Source organism: Coloeus monedula (genome assembly GCF_965178545.1).
Source record: "Coloeus monedula genome assembly, chromosome: 2".
NCBI classification, from domain to species: domain Eukaryota; kingdom Metazoa; phylum Chordata; class Aves; order Passeriformes; family Corvidae; genus Coloeus; species Coloeus monedula.
This window is the reverse complement of record NC_138782.1, coordinates 118863552-118884472: the sequence shown is the minus strand read 5'-3', so window position 1 is coordinate 118884472 and position 20921 is coordinate 118863552. Positions and strand designations below refer to the sequence as shown.

Sequence of the window (20921 nt, the reverse complement as noted above, 5' to 3'; positions counted from 1 at the left end):
GGAGGCCAATCCCAAAAATCCCTTCAGAGCCCGATCCCAAAATCCCTTTGGATCCCAAAATCCCTTTGGAGTTTGATCCCAAAACCTCTTTGAAATCCCATCCCAAAATCCCTTCAGAGTCCGATCCCAAAATCTCTTTGGATCCCAAAATCCCTTTGGATCCCAAAATCTCTTTGGATCCCAAAATCCCTTTGGATCCCAAAATCCCTTCAGACCCTGATCCCAAAATCTGCTTGGATCCCAAAATCCCTTTGGGTTCCAAAATCCATGTGGAGTTTGATCCCAAAATCCCTTTGGGTTCTGAAATCCATTTGGACCCTGATCCCAAAATCCCTTTGGAGCCTCATTCCAAAATCCCTCTGGAGTTTGATCCCAAAATCCCTTTGGATGCTAATCCCAAAATCCCTTCAGAGCCTGATCCCAAAATCTCTTTGGATCCCAAAATCCCTTTGGAGTTTGATCCCAAAAATCCCTTTGGATCCCAAAATCCCTTTGGATCCCAAAATCCCTTTGGAGTTTGATCCCAAAACCTCTTTGAAATCCCATCCCAAAATCCCTTCAGAGCCTGAACCCCAAATCCCTTTGGATCCCAAAATCCCTTTGGATCCCAAAATCCCTTTGGAGCCCGATCCCAAAATCCCTTTGGATCCCAAAATCCCTTCAGAGCCCAATCCCAAAATCCCTTTGGATCCCAAAATCTCTTCGGATCCCAAAGTCCCTTTGGAGTCTGATCCCAAAATCCCTTCAGACCCTGATCCCAAAATCTCCTTGGATCCCAAAATCCCTTTGGGTTCCAAAATCCATGTGGAGTTTGATCCCAAAATCCCTTTGGGTTCCAAAATCCATGTGGAGCCCCATCCCAAAACCCCTTTGGAGCCTCATCCCAAAATCCCTTTGGGTTCCGAAATCCATTTGGAGTTTGATCCCAAAATCCCTTTGGAGCCCAAAATCCCTTTGGGTTCCGAAATCCATTCGGAGTTTGATCCCAAAATCCCTTTGGAGCCTCATCCCAAAATCCCTTTGGGTTCCAAAATCCCTTTGGAGTCTGATCCCAAAATCCCTTTGGATCCCAAAATCCATTCGGAGCCCGAGTCCCAAAATCCCTTTGGAGCCTCATCCCAAAATCCCTTTGGGTTCCAAAATCCCTTTGGAGTCTGATCCCAAAATCCCTTTGGGCTCCAAAATCCATGTGGAGCCCCATCCCAAAATCCCTTTGGAAGCCAATCCCAAAAATCCCTTCAGAGCCCGATCCCAAAATCCCTTTGGATCCCAAAATCCCTTTGGAGTTTGATCCCAAAACCTCTTTGAAATCCCATCCCAAAATCCCTTCAGAGTCCGATCCCAAAATCTCTTTGGATCCCAAAATCCCTTTGGATCCCAAAATCTCTTTGAAATCCCATCCCAAAATCCCTTCAGAGTCCGATCCCAAAATCTCTTTGGATCCCAAAATCCCTTTGGATCCCAAAATCTCTTTGAAATCCCATCCCAAAATCCCTTCAGAGCCTGAACCCAAAATCCCTTTGGATCCCAAAATCCCTTTGGATCCCAAAATCTCTTTGGATCCCAAAATCCCTTTGGATCCCAAAATCCCTTCAGAGCCCAATCCCAAAACCTCTTTGGATCCCAAAATCTCTTCGGATCCCAAAGTCCCTTTGGAGTCTGATCCCAAAATCCCTTCAGACCCTGATCCCAAAATCTCCTTGGATCCCAAAATCCCTTTGGGTTCCAAAATCCATGTGGAGCCCCATCCCAAAACCCCTTTGGAAGCCAATCCCAAAAATCCCTTTGGGTTCCGAAATCCATTTGGAGTTTGATCCCAAAACCCCTTTGGAGCCCAAAATCCCTTTGGGTTCCGAAATCCATTCGGAGTTTGATCCCAAAATCCCTTTGGAGCCTCATCCCAAAATCCCTGTAGAGCCCCATCCCAAAATCCCTTTGGAACCTCATCCCAAAATCCCTTTGGGTTCCGAAATCCATTTGGACCCTGATCCCAAAATCCCTTTGGAGCCTCATTCCAAAATCCCTCTGGAGTTTGATCCCAAAATCCCTTTGGAGGCCAATCCCAAAATCCCTTCACAGCCCGATCCCAAAATCTCTTTGGAGCCTGATCCCAAAATCTCTTTGGATCCCAAAATCCCTTTGGAGCTCAATCCCCAAATCCCTTCAGAGCCTGATCCCAAAATCCCTTTGGGCTCCAAAATCCATTCGGAGTTTGATCCCGAAACCTCTTTGGATCCCAAAATCCCTTTGGAGTCCCATCCCAGAATCTCTTTGAAATCCCAAAATCCCTTTGGAGCTCAATCCCAAAATCCCTTTGGAGCCTCATCCCAAAACCTCTTTGGATCCCAAAACCTCTTTAGATCCCAAAAACCCTTCAGATCCTGATCCCAAAATCCCTTTGGATCCCAAAATCCCTTCGGAGCCCCTGATTTTCCCTCATTTTCCCGTTATTTTCCCCATTCCTTCCCTTTTCCCCCCATTTTTCCCCTTTCCTTCCCTTTTCCCCCCATTTTTCCCCCTATTTCTTCCCATTTCTCCCCTTTTCCCCCATTTTCCCCTTCCTCCCCCCCTTATTTTTCCCATTCTCCCCCTTATTTTTCCCATTTCCCTCCCTTTTCCCCTTTTTCCCCACCTTTCCCCCCATTTTTTCCCTTTTTCCCTCCTTTTTTCCCCGTTTCTTTTCCTATTCCCCCCCCCCCGTCTTTCCCCCTTATTTTCCCGCCCTTTTCCCCCATTTTTTGCCCCATTTTCTCCCTTTTCCCCCTGTTTTTTTCCACCCTTTCCCCCCCAAATTTTCACCTTTTTTTCCCTGGGGTTTCTTTTCATATTTTTCCCCATTTTTTCTCCTTTTTTCCCCCCATTTTTTCCCATTTTCCTCCTTTTCTTGGCCTTTCCCCCTTTTTTTCCCCTTTTTTTTCCTATTTCCCTCTTCTTTTCGCAGGTTTTTCCCCATTTTTTCCCGATTTCTTCCTCTTTCCCCCCCTTTTTTCCCCATTTCCCCCCTTATTCCCCCTTTTCTCCCCTTTTTCCCCATTTTTCCCTTTTTCTTCCATTTATTCCCCGTTTTCTCCCTTCTCCTCCCCTTATTTTCCCCGCTTTTCCTCCCTTTTTTCCCTGTTTTTTCCCAGTTTTCCCACTTTTTTCCCTTGTCCCCGCTTCCCCCCCCTTTTCCCGATTTTTCCCCCTTTTCCCCCAATTTTTACCCTTCTTTCCCCCTTCTTTTCCCATTATTTTCCCCTTCCCCCCTTTTTTCCCCATTATTTCCCCCCTTATTTTTCCCATTTCCCCCCTTTTTTTCCCCTTTCCTTCCCATTATTTCCTCATTTCCCCCCATTTTCCCTCCTTTTTTTCCCTTCCCCCCCTTTGTTCCCCGTTTTCCCCACTTATTTTCCCAATTTTTCCCCAGTTTCCCCCCCTTTTCCCTCCTTTTCTCCCCCTTTTCTCCCATTTTTCCCCGCACTTCTCCCATTTCCCCCCTGATTTTCCCCGTTATTTTCCCACCTTTCCCCCCCCATTTTCCCAATTTTCCATTTCCTCCCTTTTTTCCCAATTTCCCCCCTTTTTTCCCCATTTCCATCCCTTTTCTGCCCCTTCCCCCCCCATTCCCCCATTTCTCCCCTTATTTTCCCCATTTCCCCCTTTTTCCTCCTTTTCCCCCTCATTTCCCCCCCCTTCCCCCTTTTTTCCCTTTTCCCCCCTCATTTTCCCAGTTTTCCCTCCTTTTCCCTCCTTTTTCCTCCCTTTTCCCCCCATTTTTCCTACTTTTTCCCGTATTTTTCCCCCATTATTTCCCCCTTTCCCCCCTTATTTTCCCCATTTCCCCCCCATTTTCTCCCCCTTTCCCCCCTTTTTCCCCCATTTTTTCTCCATTTTCTTCCCATTATTTCCCCATTTTTCCCCATTTTTTCTCCATTTTCTTCCCATTATTTCCCCCTTTTTCCTCCATTTTTTCTCCATTTTCTTCCCATTATTTCCCCATTTTTTCTCCATTTTCTTCCCATTATTTCCCCATTTTTCCCCCATTTTTTCTCCATTTTCTTCCCATTATTTCCCCATTTTTCCCCATTTTTTCTCCATTTTCTTCCCATTATTTCCCCATTTTCCCCCATTTTTTCTCCATTTTCTTCCCATTATTTCCCCATTTTCCCCCATTTTTTCTCCATTTTCTTCCCATTATTTCCCCCATTTTCCCCCATTTTTTCTCCATTTTCTTCCCATTATTTCCCCCTTTTTCCCCCATTTTTTCTCCATTTTCTTCCCATTATTTCCCCCATTTTCCCCCATTTTTTCTCCATTTTCTTCCCATTATTTCCCCTTTTTTTCCCCCATTTTTTCTCCATTTTCTTCCCATTATTTCCCCCATTTTCCCCCATTTTTTCTCCATTTTCTTCCCATTATTTCCCCTTTTTTTCCCCCATTTTTTCTCCATTTTCTTCCCATTTTTCCCCATTTTCCCCCATTTTCTCCCCCTTTCCCCCCTTTTTCCCCCATTTTTTCTCCATTTTCTTCCCATTATTTCCCCATTTTTTCCCCATTATTTCCATTTTCCCCCTTTTTCATCCTTTCTCTTCCCATTATTCCCCCATTTTCCCTCTTATTTTCCCCATTTCCCCCCTTTTTCCTCCTTTTCCCCCTCATTTCCCCCCCACTTCCCCCTATTTTTTCCCCCGTTATTTCCCCCCTTATTTTCCCAATTTTCCCCCCTTTTCCCCATTTTTTCTCCATTTTCTTCCCATTATTTCCCCTTTTTTCCCCCCATTTCCCCCATTTCCCCCCCATTTCCCACCTTCTTCCCCCGTTATTTCCCCCCTTATTTTCCCAATTTCCCTCCCTTTTCTCTCATTATTTCCCCCTTATTTTCCCCATTTTTTATCCTTTTGCTTCCCATCATTTCCCCCATTTTCCCCTTATTTTCCCCATTTCCCCCCTTTTTTCCCCCCTCATTTCCCCCCCACTTCCCCCTTTTTTCCCTGTTTTTTCCCCCTTTTTCCTCCTTTTCCCCTCCCCTTTTCCCCATTTTCCCCTCTTTTTTTCACTTATTTTTCCCCATTTCCCCCCTTTTTTCCCAGTTATTTCCCCCCTTATTTCCCATTTTCTCCCCATTATCTCCCTCCTTTTTCCCCTTTTCCCCCCTTTTCCCCCATTTTTCCTGTGTTTTCCCCTATTTTTCCCACTTTTCCCTCCTTTGTTCCCCATTTTTTCTCCATTTTCTTCCCATTATTTCCCCCCTCTTTCCCCCATTTTTCCCTATTTTTTTTGCCTATTTTTGCCCCATTTCCCCCCTTATTTTTCCCATTTCCCTTTTGTTTTGCCTTATTTTGCCCCGTTATTTCCCCCCTTATTTCCCCCATTTCCCCCCTTTTTCTTCCCTTTTCCCCCATTTTTTTCCTACTTTCCCCCTATTTTTTCCCCATTATTTCCCCCCTTATTTCCCCAATTTCCCCCCTTATTTTCCCCATTTTTTCTCCATTTCCTTCCCATTATTTCCCCCATTTTTCCTCTTATTTTCCCCATTTCTCCCCCCTTATTTCCCCTTTTTGCCTCCTTTCTCCCCCCTTATCTCCCCCCTTATTTTCCCCATTTCCCCCCTTTTTTCCTGCTTTTTCCTCCTTTTTCTCCCCATTTTCCCTATTTTTTTCCCTGTTATTTCCCTCATTTTCCCAATTTTTCCCTCTTTTCCCCCCTTTTTTCCCCATTTTTTCTCCATTTTCTTCCCATTATTTCCCCCCATTTTTTCCCCTTTCTCCCCATTTCCCCCCTTATTTTCCCAATTTTTTTCCCCCATTTTCTTCCCATTATTTCCCCATTTTCCCCCCTTTTCTCCTCATTTTTTCTCCATTTTCTTCCCATTATTTCCCCCCTCTTCCCCCGTTATTTCCCCCCTCACTTCCCCAATTCTGCTCCCATTTCCCCCCCTTTTTTCCCCCCTTATCCCTCCCCCATTCCCCCATTCCCAGACCCCATTCCCCCATTCCCATTCCCATTCCCCCATTCCCATTCCCATTCCCCCATTCCCGCATTCTCCCATTCCCAGACCCCATTCCCACACTCCCCCATTCCCACATCCCCCCATTCCCATTCCCCCATTCCCACGTCCCCCCATTCCCAGATCCCATTCCCATTCCCGCATTCCCCCATTCCCCCATCCCCAGACCCCATCCCCAGACCCCATCCCCAGATCCCATTCCCGGACCCCATTCCCAGACCCTATTCCCAGACCCCATTCCCGCATTCCCCCATTCCCGGCCCTTCCCGGGATCCCTTCCAAGGATCCATTTCCCGGACCCCATTCCCGGACCCCATTCCCAGACCCCCATTCCCATTCCTCCATCCCCATTCCCGCATTCCCCCATTCCCAGACCCCATTCCCCGGATCCCATTCCCAGATCCCATTCTCTCATTCCCCCATTCTTGGATCATTGCCAGACCCCATTCCCAGATCCCATTCCCACATCCCATTCCCAGACCCCATTCCTGCATTCCCCCATCCCCAGATCCCATTCCCATTCCCCCAGTCCCGCATTCCCCCATTCCCAGACCCCATTCCCCCATTCCCATTCCCATTCCCATTTCCCCATTCCCATTCCCCATCCCCATTCCCCCATTCCCCCATTCCCCCAGTCCCGCATTCCCCCATTCCCATTCCCCCATCCCCAGACCCCCAGTCCCGCATTCCCCCATTCCCAGACCCCATCCCCAGACCCCATTCCCAGATCCCATTCTCTCATTCCCCCATTCTTGGATCATTGCCAGACCCCATCCCCAGACACCATTCCCACATCCCATTCCCAGACCCCATTCCCACATTCCCCCATTCCCTCATCCCCAGACCCCATTCCCGGATCCCACTGCCCCATTCCCAGACCCCATCCCCATTCCCCCATTCCCCCATTCCCATTCCCATTCCCATTCTCTCATTCCCATTCCCATTCTCCCATTCCCATTCCCCCATTCCCCCATCCCCATTTCCCCACCCATATTCCCATTCCCATTCCCATTCCCATTCCCATTTCCCATTCCCATTCCCAGATTCCGTTACCCCATTCCTCCATTCCCATTCCCATTCCCATCCCCCATTCCCCCATTCCCCCATTCCCCCATCCCCATTTCCCCATCCCCATTCCCACTCCCATTCCCATTCCCATTCCCATTCTCCCATTCCCATTCCTCCATCCCCATTTCCCCATCCCCATTTCCCCATTTCCCCATTCCCATTCCCATTCCCATCCCCCATTCCCCCATTCCCCCATTCCCATTTCCCCATCCCCATCCCCACTCCCATTCCCATTTCCATCCCCATTCCCCCACTCCCCCATTCCCCCATCCCCATCCCCATCCCCATTCCCATCCCCATCCCATTCCCACTCCCATCCCCATCCCCATTCCCCCATCCCCATCCCCATCCCCATTCCCATCCCCATCCCATTCCCACTCCCATCCCCATCCCCATTCCCCCATCCCCATTCCCCCATCCCCATTCCCCCATCCCCATTCCCCCATCCCCACTCCCATCCCCATTCCCCCATCCCCATCCCCATCCCCATCCCCATTCCCCCATCCCCATTCCCCCATCCCCATTCCCCCATTCCCATTCCCCCATCCCCATCCCCATCCCCATCCCCATCCCACTCCCATCCCCATTCCCACTCCCATCCCCATTCCCGTTCCCGTTCCCGCTCCCTGTGGGCACCTGGACGAGTTTGTCGATGCCGAGCGCTCGGTCCAGCTCGGCCAGCTCGCTCTCGTCCTGCCGGCTCAGGAAGCTGACCAGCTGCTCCAGCAGCGCCTTCTCGTCCTGCCGGCCCTCGGCCGTCGTGGGCGGGCACAGCAGCTCGTCCAGCTGCGAGCCCAGGCACGGCCTGCGGGCAACGGGAAAAGCTGCAATTCCCGCCCGGAAAAACCCTCGGGAAGAGCGCGGCGGGAAGGGGGGAAAAAAAATCCCGTAAAGATCGGGAGGGGTGATGGCGGATTGGGTGTGGGAGGAAGGGTTTGGGGTGGAAACGCTGGGAATTCCCACCCGGAAATGCAGGAATTCCCAGCTGGAATGGCTTGGGAAGAGGGAGAGGATCCTGGCAATGGTTTGGGATGGAAACTCTGGGAATTCCCACCTGGAAATCTGGGAATGGCAGAAAAAAAACCCCAAAAACGTTCGGGAGCGGCGATGCCGGATCGGGTGTGGGAGGAAGGGTTTGGGGTGGAAACGCTGGGAATTCCCACCCGGAAATCCAGGAATTCCCAGCTGGAATGGCTTGGGAAGGGGGAGAGGATCCACGGAAGGGTTTGGGATGGAAACTCTGGGAATTCCCACCTGGACATCTGGGAATGGCAGAAAAAAAACCCCAAAAAAGTTCGGGAGTGGCGATGCCGGATCGGGTGTGGGAGGAAGGGTTTGGGGTGGAAACGCTGGGAATTCCCACCCGGAAATCCAGGAATTCCCAGCTGGAATGGCTTGGGAAGGGGGAGAGGATCCACGGAAGGGTTTGGGATGGAAACTCTGGGAATTCCCACCTGGACATCTGGGAATGGCAGAAAAAAAACCCCAAAAAAGTTCGGGAGTGGCGATGCCGGATCGGGTGTGGGAGGAAGGGTTTGGGGTGGAAACGTTGGGAATTCCCACCTGGAAATCTGGGAATTCCCAGCTGGAATGGCTTGGGAAGAGGGAGAGGATCCTGGGAATGGTTTGGGATGGGAACTCTGGGAATTCCCACCTGGAAATCTGGGAATGGCAGAAAAAAAACCCCAAAAAGATCGGGAGCGGCGATGCCGGATCAGGTGTGGGAGGAAGGGTTTGGGGTGGAAACTCTGGGAATTCCCAGCTGGAAATGCAGGAATTCCCACCCAGAAATGCAGGAATTCCCAGCCAGGAATGGCAGAAAAAAAACCCCAAAAAGATCGGGAGCGGCGATGCCGGATTGGGTGTGGGAGGAAGGGTTTGGGGTGGAAACGCTGGGAATTCCCAGCTGGAAATGCTGGGAATTCCCAGCTGGAATGGTTTGGGAAGAGGGAGAGGATCCCAAGGAACAGGTTTGGGAATTTCAGGAAGTGGCCCAAAAATCCCGGGAATTCTCAGCTGGAATGGCTTGGGAACAGGGAGCAGATCCCAGTGGAATTTTAGGAAGCGACGTGAAAATCCCGGGAATTTCCAGCGGGAACCGCCGGAGGGGAAAAGGGAACCTGAGAGCGGCGAGGAATTCCTTGGGAACGCGCTGAGGACGGGATGGGATTCAGCGGGAAAACGGGATCGCGTCGGTTCGGGAGACGGAGCCAAGAAAAACCGGGAAAAACCGGATAAAACCCTTCAAAACACCAGGAATTCCGGCCGAGGGAAGAGCGGGAAGAGCCCCGCGGGGGCTCGGAGCGCCCGGAGAGGGGAAGGGAAAAAGGAACGAGGGAAAACAAAACCCAGCAGAAGCTTTTCCCAGCGGGCGAGGAACAGCGGGAAAACCGCGCGGGGCTCCCGGGGCGATCCCGCCCAGAGCCCCCGGAGCTCCGCGGGTGGATCCCGCTCCCGGAACATTCCCTGTGATCCCCCCGGAGCCCCGCGGGTGGATCCCGCTGCCGGAGCATTCCCTGTGATCCCCCCGGAGCTCCCGGAACATTCCCTGTGATCCCCCCGGAGCCCCGCGGGTGGATCCCGCTGCCGGAGCATTCCCTGTGATCCCCCGGAGCTCCCGGAACATTCCCTGTGATCCCCCCGGAGCCCCGCGGGTGGATCCCGCTGCCGGAGCATTCCCTGTGATCCCCCGGAGCCCCGCGAGTGGATCCCGCTGCCGGAGCATTCCCTGTGATCCCCCCGGAGCTCCCGGAGCATTCCCTGTGATCCCCCGGAGCTCCCCGAGCCCTCCGGAGCTGAAGCGCTCCCGGCGCACTCCCTGTGATCCCCCGAGCCCCCGGAGCCTCCCGGAGCATCCGGAGCTCTCCCGGAGCCCCTCGGGCTGAAGCGCTCCCGGCGCACTCCCACCCGAGCCCCGGAGCCCCCGGAGCTTCCCCCGATCCCCCGGAGCTTCCCCGGAGCTTTCCCGGAGCCCCCGGAGCTTCCCCCGAGCCCGCGGAGCTTTCCCCGGAGCTTCCCCGGAGCTGCCCCCGCAGCCCCCGGAGCTTCCCCCGATCCCCCGGAACTTCCCCGGAGCTTCCCCCGATCCCCCGGAGCTTCCCCCGGAGCTTCCCCCGATTCCCCCGATCCCCCGGAGCTTCTCCCGATTCCCCGGAGCTTCCCCCGATCCCCCGGAGCTTCTCCCGATTCCCCGGAGCTTCCCCCGATCCCCCGGAGCTTCCCCGGAGCTTCCCCCGATCCCCCGGAGCTTCCCCGGAGCTTCCCCCGATCCCCCGGAGCTTTCCCCGGAGCTTCCCCCGATCCCCCGGAGCTTCCCCGGAGCTTCCCCCGATCCCCCGGAGCTTTCCCCGGAGCTTCCCCCGATCCCCCGGAGCTTCCCCGGAGCTTCCCCCGATCCCCCGGAGCTTTCCCCGGAGCTTCCCCCGGAGCTTCCCCCGGAGCTTTCCCGGAGCCCCCGGAGCTTCCCCCGATCCCCCGGAGCTTCCCCGGAGCTGCCCCCGGAGCTTTCCCCGCAGCCCCCGGAGCTTCCCCCGATCCCCCAGAGCCCCCGGAGCTTCCCCCGATCCCCCGGAGCTTCCCCGGAGCTGCCCCCGGAGCTTCCTCGGAGATTCCCCCGATCCCCCGGAGCTTCCCCAGAGCTTTCCCCGGAGCTTCCCCCGGAGCTTCCCCCGATCCCCCGGAGCTTCCCCCGATCCCCCGGAGCTTCCCCGGAGCTGCCCCCGGAGCTTTCCCCGCAGCCCCCGGAGCTTCCCCCGATCCCCCAGAGCCCCCGGAGCTTCCCCCGATCCCCCGGAGCTTCCCCGGAGCTGCCCCCGGAGCTTCCTCGGAGATTCCCCCGATCCCCCGGAGCTTCCCCAGAGCTTTCCCCGGAGCTTCCCCCGGAGCTTCCCCCGATCCCCCGGAGCTTCCCCCGATCCCTCGGAGCTTCCCCGGAGCTTCCCCCGATCCCCCGGAGCTTCCCCCGATCCCCCGGAGCTTCCCCGGAGCTGCCCCCGGAGCTTTCCCCGCAGCCCCCGGAGCTTCCCCCGATCCCCCAGAGCCCCCGGAGCTTCCCCCGATCCCCCGGAGCTTCCCCGGAGCTGCCCCCGGAGCTTCCTCGGAGATTCCCCCGATCCCCCGGAGCTTCCCCAGAGCTTTCCCCGGAGCTTCCCCCGATCCCCCGGAGCTTCCCCCGATCCCTCGGAGCTTCCCCGGAGCTTCCCCCGATCCCCCGGAGCTTCCCCCGATCCCCCGGAGCTTCCCCGGAGCTTCCCCCGATCCCCCGGAGCTTCCCCCGATCCCTCGGAGCTTCCCCGGAGCTTCCCCCGATCCCCCGGAGCTTCCCCCGGAGCTTCCCCCGGTCCCCCGGAGCTTCCCCCGGAGCTTCCCCGGAGCCCCCGGAGCTTCCCCCGATCCCCCGGAGCTGCCCCCGGCTGAAGCTCCCGTCCCCTCGCTCCCCTCGCTCCCCTCGCTCCCCTCGCTCGGGGGCGGCCCCGGCCCCGCGTTCCGGGCTCGGCGCCCTCGGGCTCGGAGCGGGCGGGGCCGGAGCGAGGCGGCCCCGGGAGGAGAAGCCGGGAGAGCCGGGAATGGGAGCGGGACGGGAATGCCGGGGGAATGCGGGAATGGGATCGGGATCGGATCCCGGGGGAATGCGGGATTGGGATCGGGATCGGATCCCGGGGGAACGCGGGATTGGGATCGGGATCGGATCCCGGGGGAATGCGGGAATGTGGGATCGGGATCGGATCCCGGGGGAATGCGGGAATGGCATCGGGATCGGATCCCGGGGGAATGCGGGAATGGCATCGGGATCGGATCCCGGGGGAATGCGGGATTGGGATCGGGATCGGATCCCGGGGGAATGTGGGAATGGGATCGGGATCGGATCCCGGGGGAATGCGGGAATGGCATCGGGATCGGATCCCGGGGAAATGCGGGAATGGCATCGGGATCGGATCCCGGGGAAATGTGGGAATGGGATCGGGATCGGATCCCGGGGGAATGCGGGAATGGCATCGGGATCGGATCCCGGGGGAATGCGGGATTGGGATCGGGATCGGATCCCGGGGGAATGTGGGAATGGGATCGGGATCGGGATCGGATCCCACTGGAATGTGGGAATGTGGGATCGGGATCGGGATCAGCTCCCGTTGGAATGTGGGAACGGGATCGGGATCGGGATCAGCTCCCGTTGGAATGTGGGAATGGGATCGGGATCAGCTCCCAGTTGGAATGTGGGAATGGGATCGGGATCGGGATCAGCTCCCGTTGGAATGTGGGAACGGGATCGGGATCGGGATCAGCTCCCGTTGGAATGTGGGAACGGGATCGGGATCAGCTCCCAGTTGGAATGTGGGAACGGGATCGGGATCGGGATCAGCTCCCGTTGGAATGTGGGAACGGGATCGGGATCGGGATCAGCTCCCGTTGGAATGTGGGAATGGGATCGGGATCAGCTCCCAGTTGGAATGTGGGAATGGGATCAGGATCAGCTCCCAGTTGGAATGTGGGAATGGGATCGGGATCAGCTCCCAGTTGGAATGTGGGAATGTGGGAATGGGATCGGGCTCAGATCCCACTGGAATGTGGGAATGGGATCGGGATCAGCTCCCATTGGAATGTGGGAATGGGATCGGGCTCGGGCTCCAGTTGGAATGCGGGAATGGGATCGGGATCGGGATTGGATCCCACTGGAATGTGGGAATGTGGGATCGGGATCGGGATCAGCTCCCGTTGGAATGTGGGAATGTGGGAATGGGATCAGGCTCAGATCCCACTGGAATGTGGGATCGGGATCGGGATCAGCTCCCATTGGAATGTGGGAATGGCATCGGGATCGGGCTCCAGTTGGAATGCGGGAATGGGATCGGGATCGGGATCAGCTCCCGTTGGAATGTGGGAATGTGGGAATGGGATCGGGATCAGCCCCCGTTGGAATGTGGGAATGGGATCGGGATCAGCTCCCGGTTGGAATTTTGGACGCAGGGATCGGGATCAAATCCCCTCAGAATTCTTGGCCCAGGGATCGGGATCGGCTCTGGATTCCCGGGATTTCTCCCGCCAGGAGCCAGCTCCCCTCGCAGCTTCCCCGTTCCCGGAATTCCGCTCCTTTGATCCCCGAGTTTTGCTCCCGTTCCCGCGGGAGCCGCTCCCGAGGCTCTCCCGGCTCCTCCGAGCGCCGCAATTCCGGAGGATCGGGAATGGGGGCGGCTCCCATGGAATTCCAGAGGTTTTTCCCGGTGGATCCGATGGAATTCCAGAGGTTTTTCCCAGAATCCTGGATCTCCCTGGAATTCCAGAGGCTTTTCCCGCTGGATCTGATGGAATTCCAGAGGCTTTTCCCACTGGATCTTCTCAGCATTCCACAGGTTTTTCCCACTGGATCTGACAGAATTCCAGAGATTTTTCCCACTGGATCCCCTTTCCCAGAATCCTGGATCTTCCCGGAATTCCAGAGGTTTTTCCCAGCTGGATCTTCCCAGAATTCCAGAGGCTTTTCCCACTGAATTCGACGGAATTCCAGAGGTTTTTCCCGCTGGATCCGATGGAATTCCAGAGGTTTTTCCCAGCTGGATCCCCTTTCCCAGAATCCTGGATCTGCCTGGAATTCCAGAGGTTTTTCCCAGTTGATCTTCCCAGAATTCCGGAAGATTTCCCTGCTGGATCTTCCCAGAATTCCAGAGGTCTTTCCCAGCTGGATCCCCTTTCCCAGAATCCTGGATCTGCCCAGGATTCCAGAGGCTTTTCCCACTGGATCTTCCCACAATTCCAGAGGTTTTTCCCGCTGGATTTGACGGAATTCCAGAGGTTTTTCCCAGTTGATCTTCCCAGCATTCCAGAGGTTTTTCCCACTGGATCCAATCACAATTCCAGAGGCTTTTCCTGCTGCATCCGATGGAATTCCAGAGGCTTTTCCCAGCTGGATCCCCTTTCCTGGAATCCTGGATCTGCCTGGAATTCCAGAGGTTTTTCCCAGTTGATCTTCCCAGAATTCCAGAGGATTTCCCCAGCTGGATCCAACCAGAATTCCAGAGGTTTTTCCCAGCTGGATCCCCTTTCCCAGAATCCTGGATCTTCCCACAATTCCAGAGGCTTTTCCCACTGGATCTGACAGAATTCCAGAGATTTTTCCCACTGGATCCCCTTTCCCAGAATCCTGGATCTTCCCGGAATTCCAGAGGTTTTTCCCAGCTGGATCTTCCCAGAATTCCAGAGGCTTTTCCCACTGAATTCGACGGAATTCCAGAGGTTTTTCCCGCTGGATCTGATGGAATTCCAGAGGTTTTTCCCAGCTGGATCCCCTTTCCCAGAATCCTGGATCTGCCCAGAATTCCAGAGGCTTTTCCCACTGGATCTTCCCAGAATTCCAGAGCATTTCCCGCTGGATCTGATGGAATTCCAGAGGTTTTTCCCAGTTGATCTTCCCAGAATTCCAGAGGATTTCCCCAGCTGGATCCAACCAGAATTCCAGAGGTTTTTCCCAGCTGGATCCCCATTCCCAGAATCCTGGATCTTCCCAAAATTCCAGAGGTTTTTCCCACTGGATCTTCTCAGCATTCCACAGGTTTTTCCACTGGATCTTCCCAGAATTCCAGAGGCTTTTCCCGCTGGATCTGATGGAATTCCAGAGGTTTTTCCCACTGGATCCCCTTTCCCGGAATCCTGGATCTGCCCAGAATTCCAGAGGTTTTTCCCAGTTGATCTTCCCAAAATTCCAGAGGTTTTTCCCACTGGATCTTCTCAGCATTCCACAGGTTTTTCCACTGGATCTTCCCAGAATTCCAGAGGCTTTTCCCGCTGGATCTGATGGAATTCCAGAGGTTTTTCCCACTGGATCCCCTTTCCCGGAATCCTGGATCTGCCCAGAATTCCAGAGGTTTTTCCCAGTTGATCTTCCCAGAATTCCGGAAGATTTCCCCGCTGGATCTTCCCAGAATTCCAGAGGTCTTTCCCAGCTGGATCCCCTTTCCCAGAATCCTGGATCTGCCTGGAATCCCAGAGGCTTTTCCCACTGGATCTTCCCACAATTCCAGAGGTTTTTCCCGCTGGATTTGACGGAATTCCAGAGGTTTTTCCCAGTTGATCTTCCCAGCATTCCAGAGGTTTTTCCCACTGGATCCAATCACAATTCCAGAGGCTTTTCCTGCTGCATCCGATGGAATTCCAGAGATTTTTCCCAGCAGGATCCCCTTTCCCAGAATCCTGGATCTTCCCGGAATTCCAGAGGTTTTTCTCGCTGGATCTTCCTGGAATTCCAGAGCATTTCCTGCTGGATCTTCCCAGAATTCCAGAGGTTTTTCCCAGTTGATCTTCCCAGAATTCCAGAGGCTTTTCCCAGCTGGATCCCCATTCCCAGAATCCTGGATCTGCCCAGGATTCCAGAGGCTTTTCCTGCTGGATCTTCCCACAATTCCAGAGGTTTTTTCCGCTGGATTTGACGGAATTCCAGAGGTTTTTCCCAGTTGATCTTCCCAGCATTCCAGAGGTTTTTCCCACTGGATCCAATCACAATTCCAGAGGTTTTTCCTGCTGCATCCGATGGAATTCCAGAGATTTTTCCCAGCAGGATCCCCTTTCCCAGAATCCTGGATCTTCCCGGAATTCCAGAGGCTTTTCCCGCTGGATCTTCCCAGAATTCCAGAGCTTTTTCCCAGTAGATCTTCTCAGAATTCCAGAGGCTTTTCCCGCTGCATCCGATGGAATTCCAGAGATTTTTCCCGGCTGGATCCCCTTTCCCAGAATCCTGGATCTGCCCAGAATTCCAGAGGCTTTTCCCACTGGATCCAATGGAATTCCAGAGGCTTTTCCCATGGATCTTCCCAGAATTCCAGAGGCTTTTCCCGCTGGATCTTCCCAGAATTCCAGAGGATTTCCCCGCTGCATCTCACCCCAATTCCAGCGGTTTTTCCCACTGGATCCAACGGAATTCCCGAGGTTTTCCCCAGCGGATCTTCCCAGAATTCCCGAGGCTTTTCCCGTTGCATCCAGCCATTCCCAGAACCACCCCGATCCCACCCCCACCCCAAGGACGGGAACACCGGGAACGCCAGCGGCAGAATTCCAAAGGGAAAAAACCCCCAGGGGGCATTCCCGGAATTCCAAACGAGGAGAGAGGAGAAGAAAAAAAACCGGGAAATTCCGGCTGGATGCGAAATATCCCGGAAAAGAAAACTTGGGAATGACTCACTCGTCCGGCTTGGGAAGCGGCCACGGGATCGGCTCTGCCATTCCCGGCATTCCCAGGGCGGCGTCGGGAACGCCCAGCTCCAGCTCCGGCATTCCTGCAGGGACACAAGAGACCCAAAAAATCGGGAAAAGGGAAAAGGGAACTCGGGAAAAGCCCCAAAATCCCGGCGGAAAAAATTCCCGCTTGGAATAGGGGGGGGGGGATTGCCAAGGATGGAATTGCCAGGGGGAAATCTGGGAATTTTCCGGCAGAGCTGAAGCGAGAATTCCAAGAATTCCAGGTGGGAATGGGGTCTAGCTGAGGTTTTCATTGGAATTCCAGCCTGAATCCTGGAATTCCAGCCCGAATCCTGGAATTCCTGGCTGGGAATCCCAAGCCGGCACATCCTGAAATCCCTGGATTTCTTTTCCCAGGAAATCCCGTTTTTCCATGGAAATCTCGTTCCCGGTGATCCCAAGGAATTCCCTGGATCTGCATCCTGCGGGGTTGATCCCAAAGTTTTCCAAGTATTCTTGGAATTCTTGGAATTTCTTCCCAAAAAAGAAGCCTTGGGAAGAGGCAGATTCCATCCCGGAGAATCCAAGGAAATCTGGGAATTCCCGACTGGATTGGCTGGGAAGGGACCTCAGGGACCCCGGAGAAAATTCCTAAAATTCCCAGATTTAAGGGGTTTTAATTCCTAATAAATTTCCCAAATAAATCCCTGAACATCCCCAAATTTCAGGAGCCGGGAATTTTTGGGATCCCAGAAAAAATTCCCGAAATTCCGGGATTTAAGGGATTTTTAATTCCTCAAGATTTTCCCTGAACATTCCCAAACTTGAGCCCAGAATTTCTGGGATCTCGGAGAAAATTCCCAAAATTCCAGGATTTAAAGAGAATTTTCTCCGGGATCCCAGAAATTCCCGGCTCCTGAAATTTGGGAATGTTCGAGGGAAATCTTGAGGAATTGGAAATCCCATAAATCCTGGAATTTAGGGAATTTTCTCCGGGATCCCAAAAATTCCAGGCTCCAGTTTGGGAATGTTCAGGGAAAATCTTCAGGAATTAAAAATCCCTTAAATCCCAGAATTTTGGGAATTTTCTCTGGAATCCTCAGAAATTCCTGGCTCAAGTTTGGGAATGTTCAGGGAAAATCTTCAGGAATTAAAAATCCCTTAAATCCCAGAATTTTGGGAATTTTCTCTGGGATCCTCAGAAATTCCAGGCTCCAGTTTGGGAATGTTCAGGGAAAATCTTCAGGAATTAAAAATCCCATAAATGCCGGAATTTAAGGAATTTTCTCCGCGATCCCAAAAATCCCCGACTCCTGAAATTTGGGAATCTTCAGGGAAAATCTTCAGGAATTAAAAACCCCACAAATCCCAGAATTTTGGGAATTTTCTCTGGGATCCCAGAAATTCCCGGCTCCTGAAATCTGGGAATGTTCAGGGATTTATTTGGGAAATTTATTAAGAATTAAAAAATCCCTAAAATCCCAGAATTTTGGGAATTTTCTCTGGAATCCTCAGAAATTCCTGGCTCAAGTTTGGGAATATTCAGGGAAAATCTGCAGGAAATAAAAATCCCATAAATGCCGGAATTTTGGGAATTTTCTCTGGGATCCCAGAAATTCCCGGCTCCTTTTTTATGGGAATGTTCAGGGATTTATTTGGGAAAATCTTCAGGAATTAGAAATCCCACAAATCACAGAATTTAGGGAATTATCTCCAGGATCCCAGAAATTCCCATCTCCTGAAATCTGGGAATGTTCAGGGAAAATCTGCAGGAATTAAAAATCCCATAAATGCCGGAATTTCGGGAATTTTCTCTGGGATCCCAGAAATCCCCGGCTCCTTTTTTATGGCAATGTTTAGGACAAATCTTCCGGAATTAAAAACGCCTTAAATCCCAGAATTTCGGGAATTTTCTCCAGCATCCCAGAAATTCCAAGCTCCTTTTCCATAACACAACGATCCCAGCTGGGAATTCCAAGGCCCCAGAGCCGCCCCGCTCGGCCTCCTGGGCTCTCCCCACGGAATTCCCAGGGCAAAGCTTGGGAAGAGGCGGAAGGGGAGAGGGAAGGAGCCGACCTGCATCCGGCGGGAAGGCGCTGGGAGCGCTGGCGGAGCCTCTTCCCGGCGGGGCCGGGCCGCGGGAGCTGCCGGCATTCCCGGGACACGGAGGCGGCCGGAGCTGCGGAGGATCCGCGGCGGCGTCGCAGAAATCGAAGGGAGCGCGGGAAGGAACGGCCGGAGCGGCGCCGAGAGCTGGGAAAGGGCGGGAAAAGAGAGCGGGAACGGGAGTCACTTCCTGAGGGATTGAGGAGGGAAATGGGGGAAAGGGCGGGAAAAGAGAGCGGGAACGGGAGTCACTTCCTGAGGGATTGAGGAGGGAAATGGGGGAAAGGGCAGGAAAAGAGAGCGGGAACGGGAGTCACTTCCTGAGGGATTGAGGAGGGAAATGGGGGGAAAAAGCGGGAAAAGAGAGCGGGAACGAGAGTCACTTCCTGAGGGATTGAGGAGGGAAATGGGGGGAAAGGGTGGGAAAAGAGAGCGGGAACGGGAGTCACTTCCTGAGGGATTGAGGAGGGAAATGGGGGGAAAAAGCGGGAAAAGAGAGCGGGAACGGGAGTCACTTCCTGAGGGATTGAGGAGAGGAAATGGGGGAAAGGGCGGGAAAAGAGAGCGGGAACGGGAGTCACTTCCTGAGGGATTGAGGAGGGAAATGGGGGGGAAAGGGTGGGAAAAGAGAGCGGGAACGGGAGTCACTTCCTGAGGGATTGAGGAGGGAAATGGGGGGAAAAAGCGGGAAAAGAGAGCGGGAACGGGAGTCACTTCCTGAGGGATTGAGGAGGGGAAATGGGGGGAAAGGGCGGGAAAAGAGAGCGGGAACGGGAGTCACTTCCTGAGGGATTGAGGAGGGAAATGGGGGGAAAAAGCGGGAAAAGAGAGCGGGAACGGGAGTCACTTCCTGAGGGATTGAGGAGGGAAATGGGGGAAAAAGCGGGAAAAGAGAGCGGGAACGGGAGTCACTTCCTGAGGGATTGAGGAGGGAAATGGGGGGAAAAAGCGGGAAAAGAGAGCGGGAACGGGAGTCACTTCCTGAGGGATTGAGGAGGGAAATGGGGGGAAAGGGCGGGAAAAGAGAGCGGGAACGGGAGTCACTTCCTGAGGGATTGAGGAGGGAAATGGGGGAAAGGGCGGGAAAAGAGAGCGGGAACGGGAGTCACTTCCTGAGGGATTGAGGAGGGAAATGGGGGAAAGGGCGGGAAAAGAGAGCGGGAACGGGAGTCACTTCCTGAGGGATTGAGGAGGGAAATGGGGGAAAGGGCGGGAAAAGAGAGCGGGAACGGGAGTCACTTCCTGAGGGATTGAGGAGGGAAATGGGGGGATAAAGGCGGGAAAAGAGAGCGGGAACGGGAGTCACTTCCTGAGGGATTGAGGAGGGAAATGGGGGGATAAAGGCGGGAAAAGAGAGCGGGAACGGGAGTCACTTCCTGAGGGATTGAGGAGGGAAATGGGGGGAAAAAGCGGGAAAAGAGAGCGGGAACGGGAGTCACTTCCTGAGGGATTGAGGAGGGAAATGGGGGGAAAAAGCGGGAAAAGAGAGCGGGAACGGGAGTCACTTCCTGAGGGATTGAGGAGGGAAATGGGGGGAAAAAGCGGGAAAAGAGAGCGGGAACGGGAGTCACTTCCTGAGGGATTGAGGAGAGAAATGGGGGGAAAAAGCGGGAAAAGAGAGCGGGAACGGGAGTCACTTCCTGAGGGATTGAGGAGGGAAATGGGGGAAAGGGCGGGAAAAGAGAGCGGGAACGGGAGTCACTTCCTGAGGGATTGAGGAGGGAAATGGAGGAAAGGGCGGGAAAAGAGAGCGGGAACGGGAGTCACTTCCTGAGGGATTGAGGAGGGAAATGGGGGAAAGGGCAGGAAAAGAGAGCGGGAACGGGAGACACTTCCTGAGGGATTGAGGAAATGGGGGGAAAGGGCGGGAAAAGAGAGCGGGAACGGGAGTCACTTCCTGAGGGATTGAGGAGGGAAATGGGGGGAAAGGGCGGGAAAAGAGAGCGGGAACGGGAGTCACTTCCTGAGGGATTGAGGAGGGAAATGGGGGAAAGGGCGGGAAAAGAGAGCGGGAACGGGAGTCACTTCCTGAGGGATTGAGGAGGGAAATGGGGGGAAAAAGCGGGAAAAGAGAGCGGGAACGGGAGTCACTTCCTGAGGGATTGAGGAGGGAAATGGGGGAAAGGGCGGGAAAAGAGAGCGGGAACGGGAGTCACTTCCTGAGGGATTGAGGAGGGGAATGGGGGGAAAAAGCGGGAAAAGAGAGCGGGAACGGGAGTCACTTCCTGAGGGATTGAGGAGGGAAATGGGGGGAAAGGGCGGGAAAAGAGAGCGGGAACGGGAGTCACTTCCTGAGGGATTGAGGAGGGTAATGGGGGGAAAAAGCGGGAAAAGAGAGCGGGAACGGGAGTCACTTCCTGAGGGATTGAGGAGGGAAATGGGGGAAAAGGGAGGGAAAAGAGAGCGGGAACGGGAGTCACTTCCTGAGGGATTGAGGAGGGAAATGGGGGAAAGGGCGGGAAAAGAGAGCGGGAACGGGAGTCACTTCCTGAGGGATTGAGGAGGGAAATGGGGGGAAAGGGAGGGAAAAGAGAGCGGGAACGGGAGTCACTTCCTGAGGGATTGAGGAGGGAAATGGGGGGAAAAAGGCGGAAAAAGA

General features: G+C 54.1%; 1 protein-coding gene across 4 annotated transcripts in view; it reads right to left on the bottom strand.

Annotated features, from left to right (window-relative positions):
- The window catches only part of NCOA1 (nuclear receptor coactivator 1), a 124912-nt gene that overhangs the window by 18066 nt on the left and 85925 nt on the right, over window positions 1-20921 (bottom strand). For all 4 annotated transcript variants that reach the window (XM_082277210.1, XM_082277212.1, XM_082277211.1 and 1 more), the window contains 3 exons: window positions 18293-18469; window positions 16221-16314; window positions 7691-7859 (listed from right to left, as the gene is read on the bottom strand). In XM_082277210.1, coding sequence (XP_082133336.1) covers window positions 7691-7859; window positions 16221-16314; window positions 18293-18469 — 440 coding nt within the window. The remainder of the gene's footprint in view (window positions 1-7690; window positions 7860-16220; window positions 16315-18292; window positions 18470-20921) is intronic.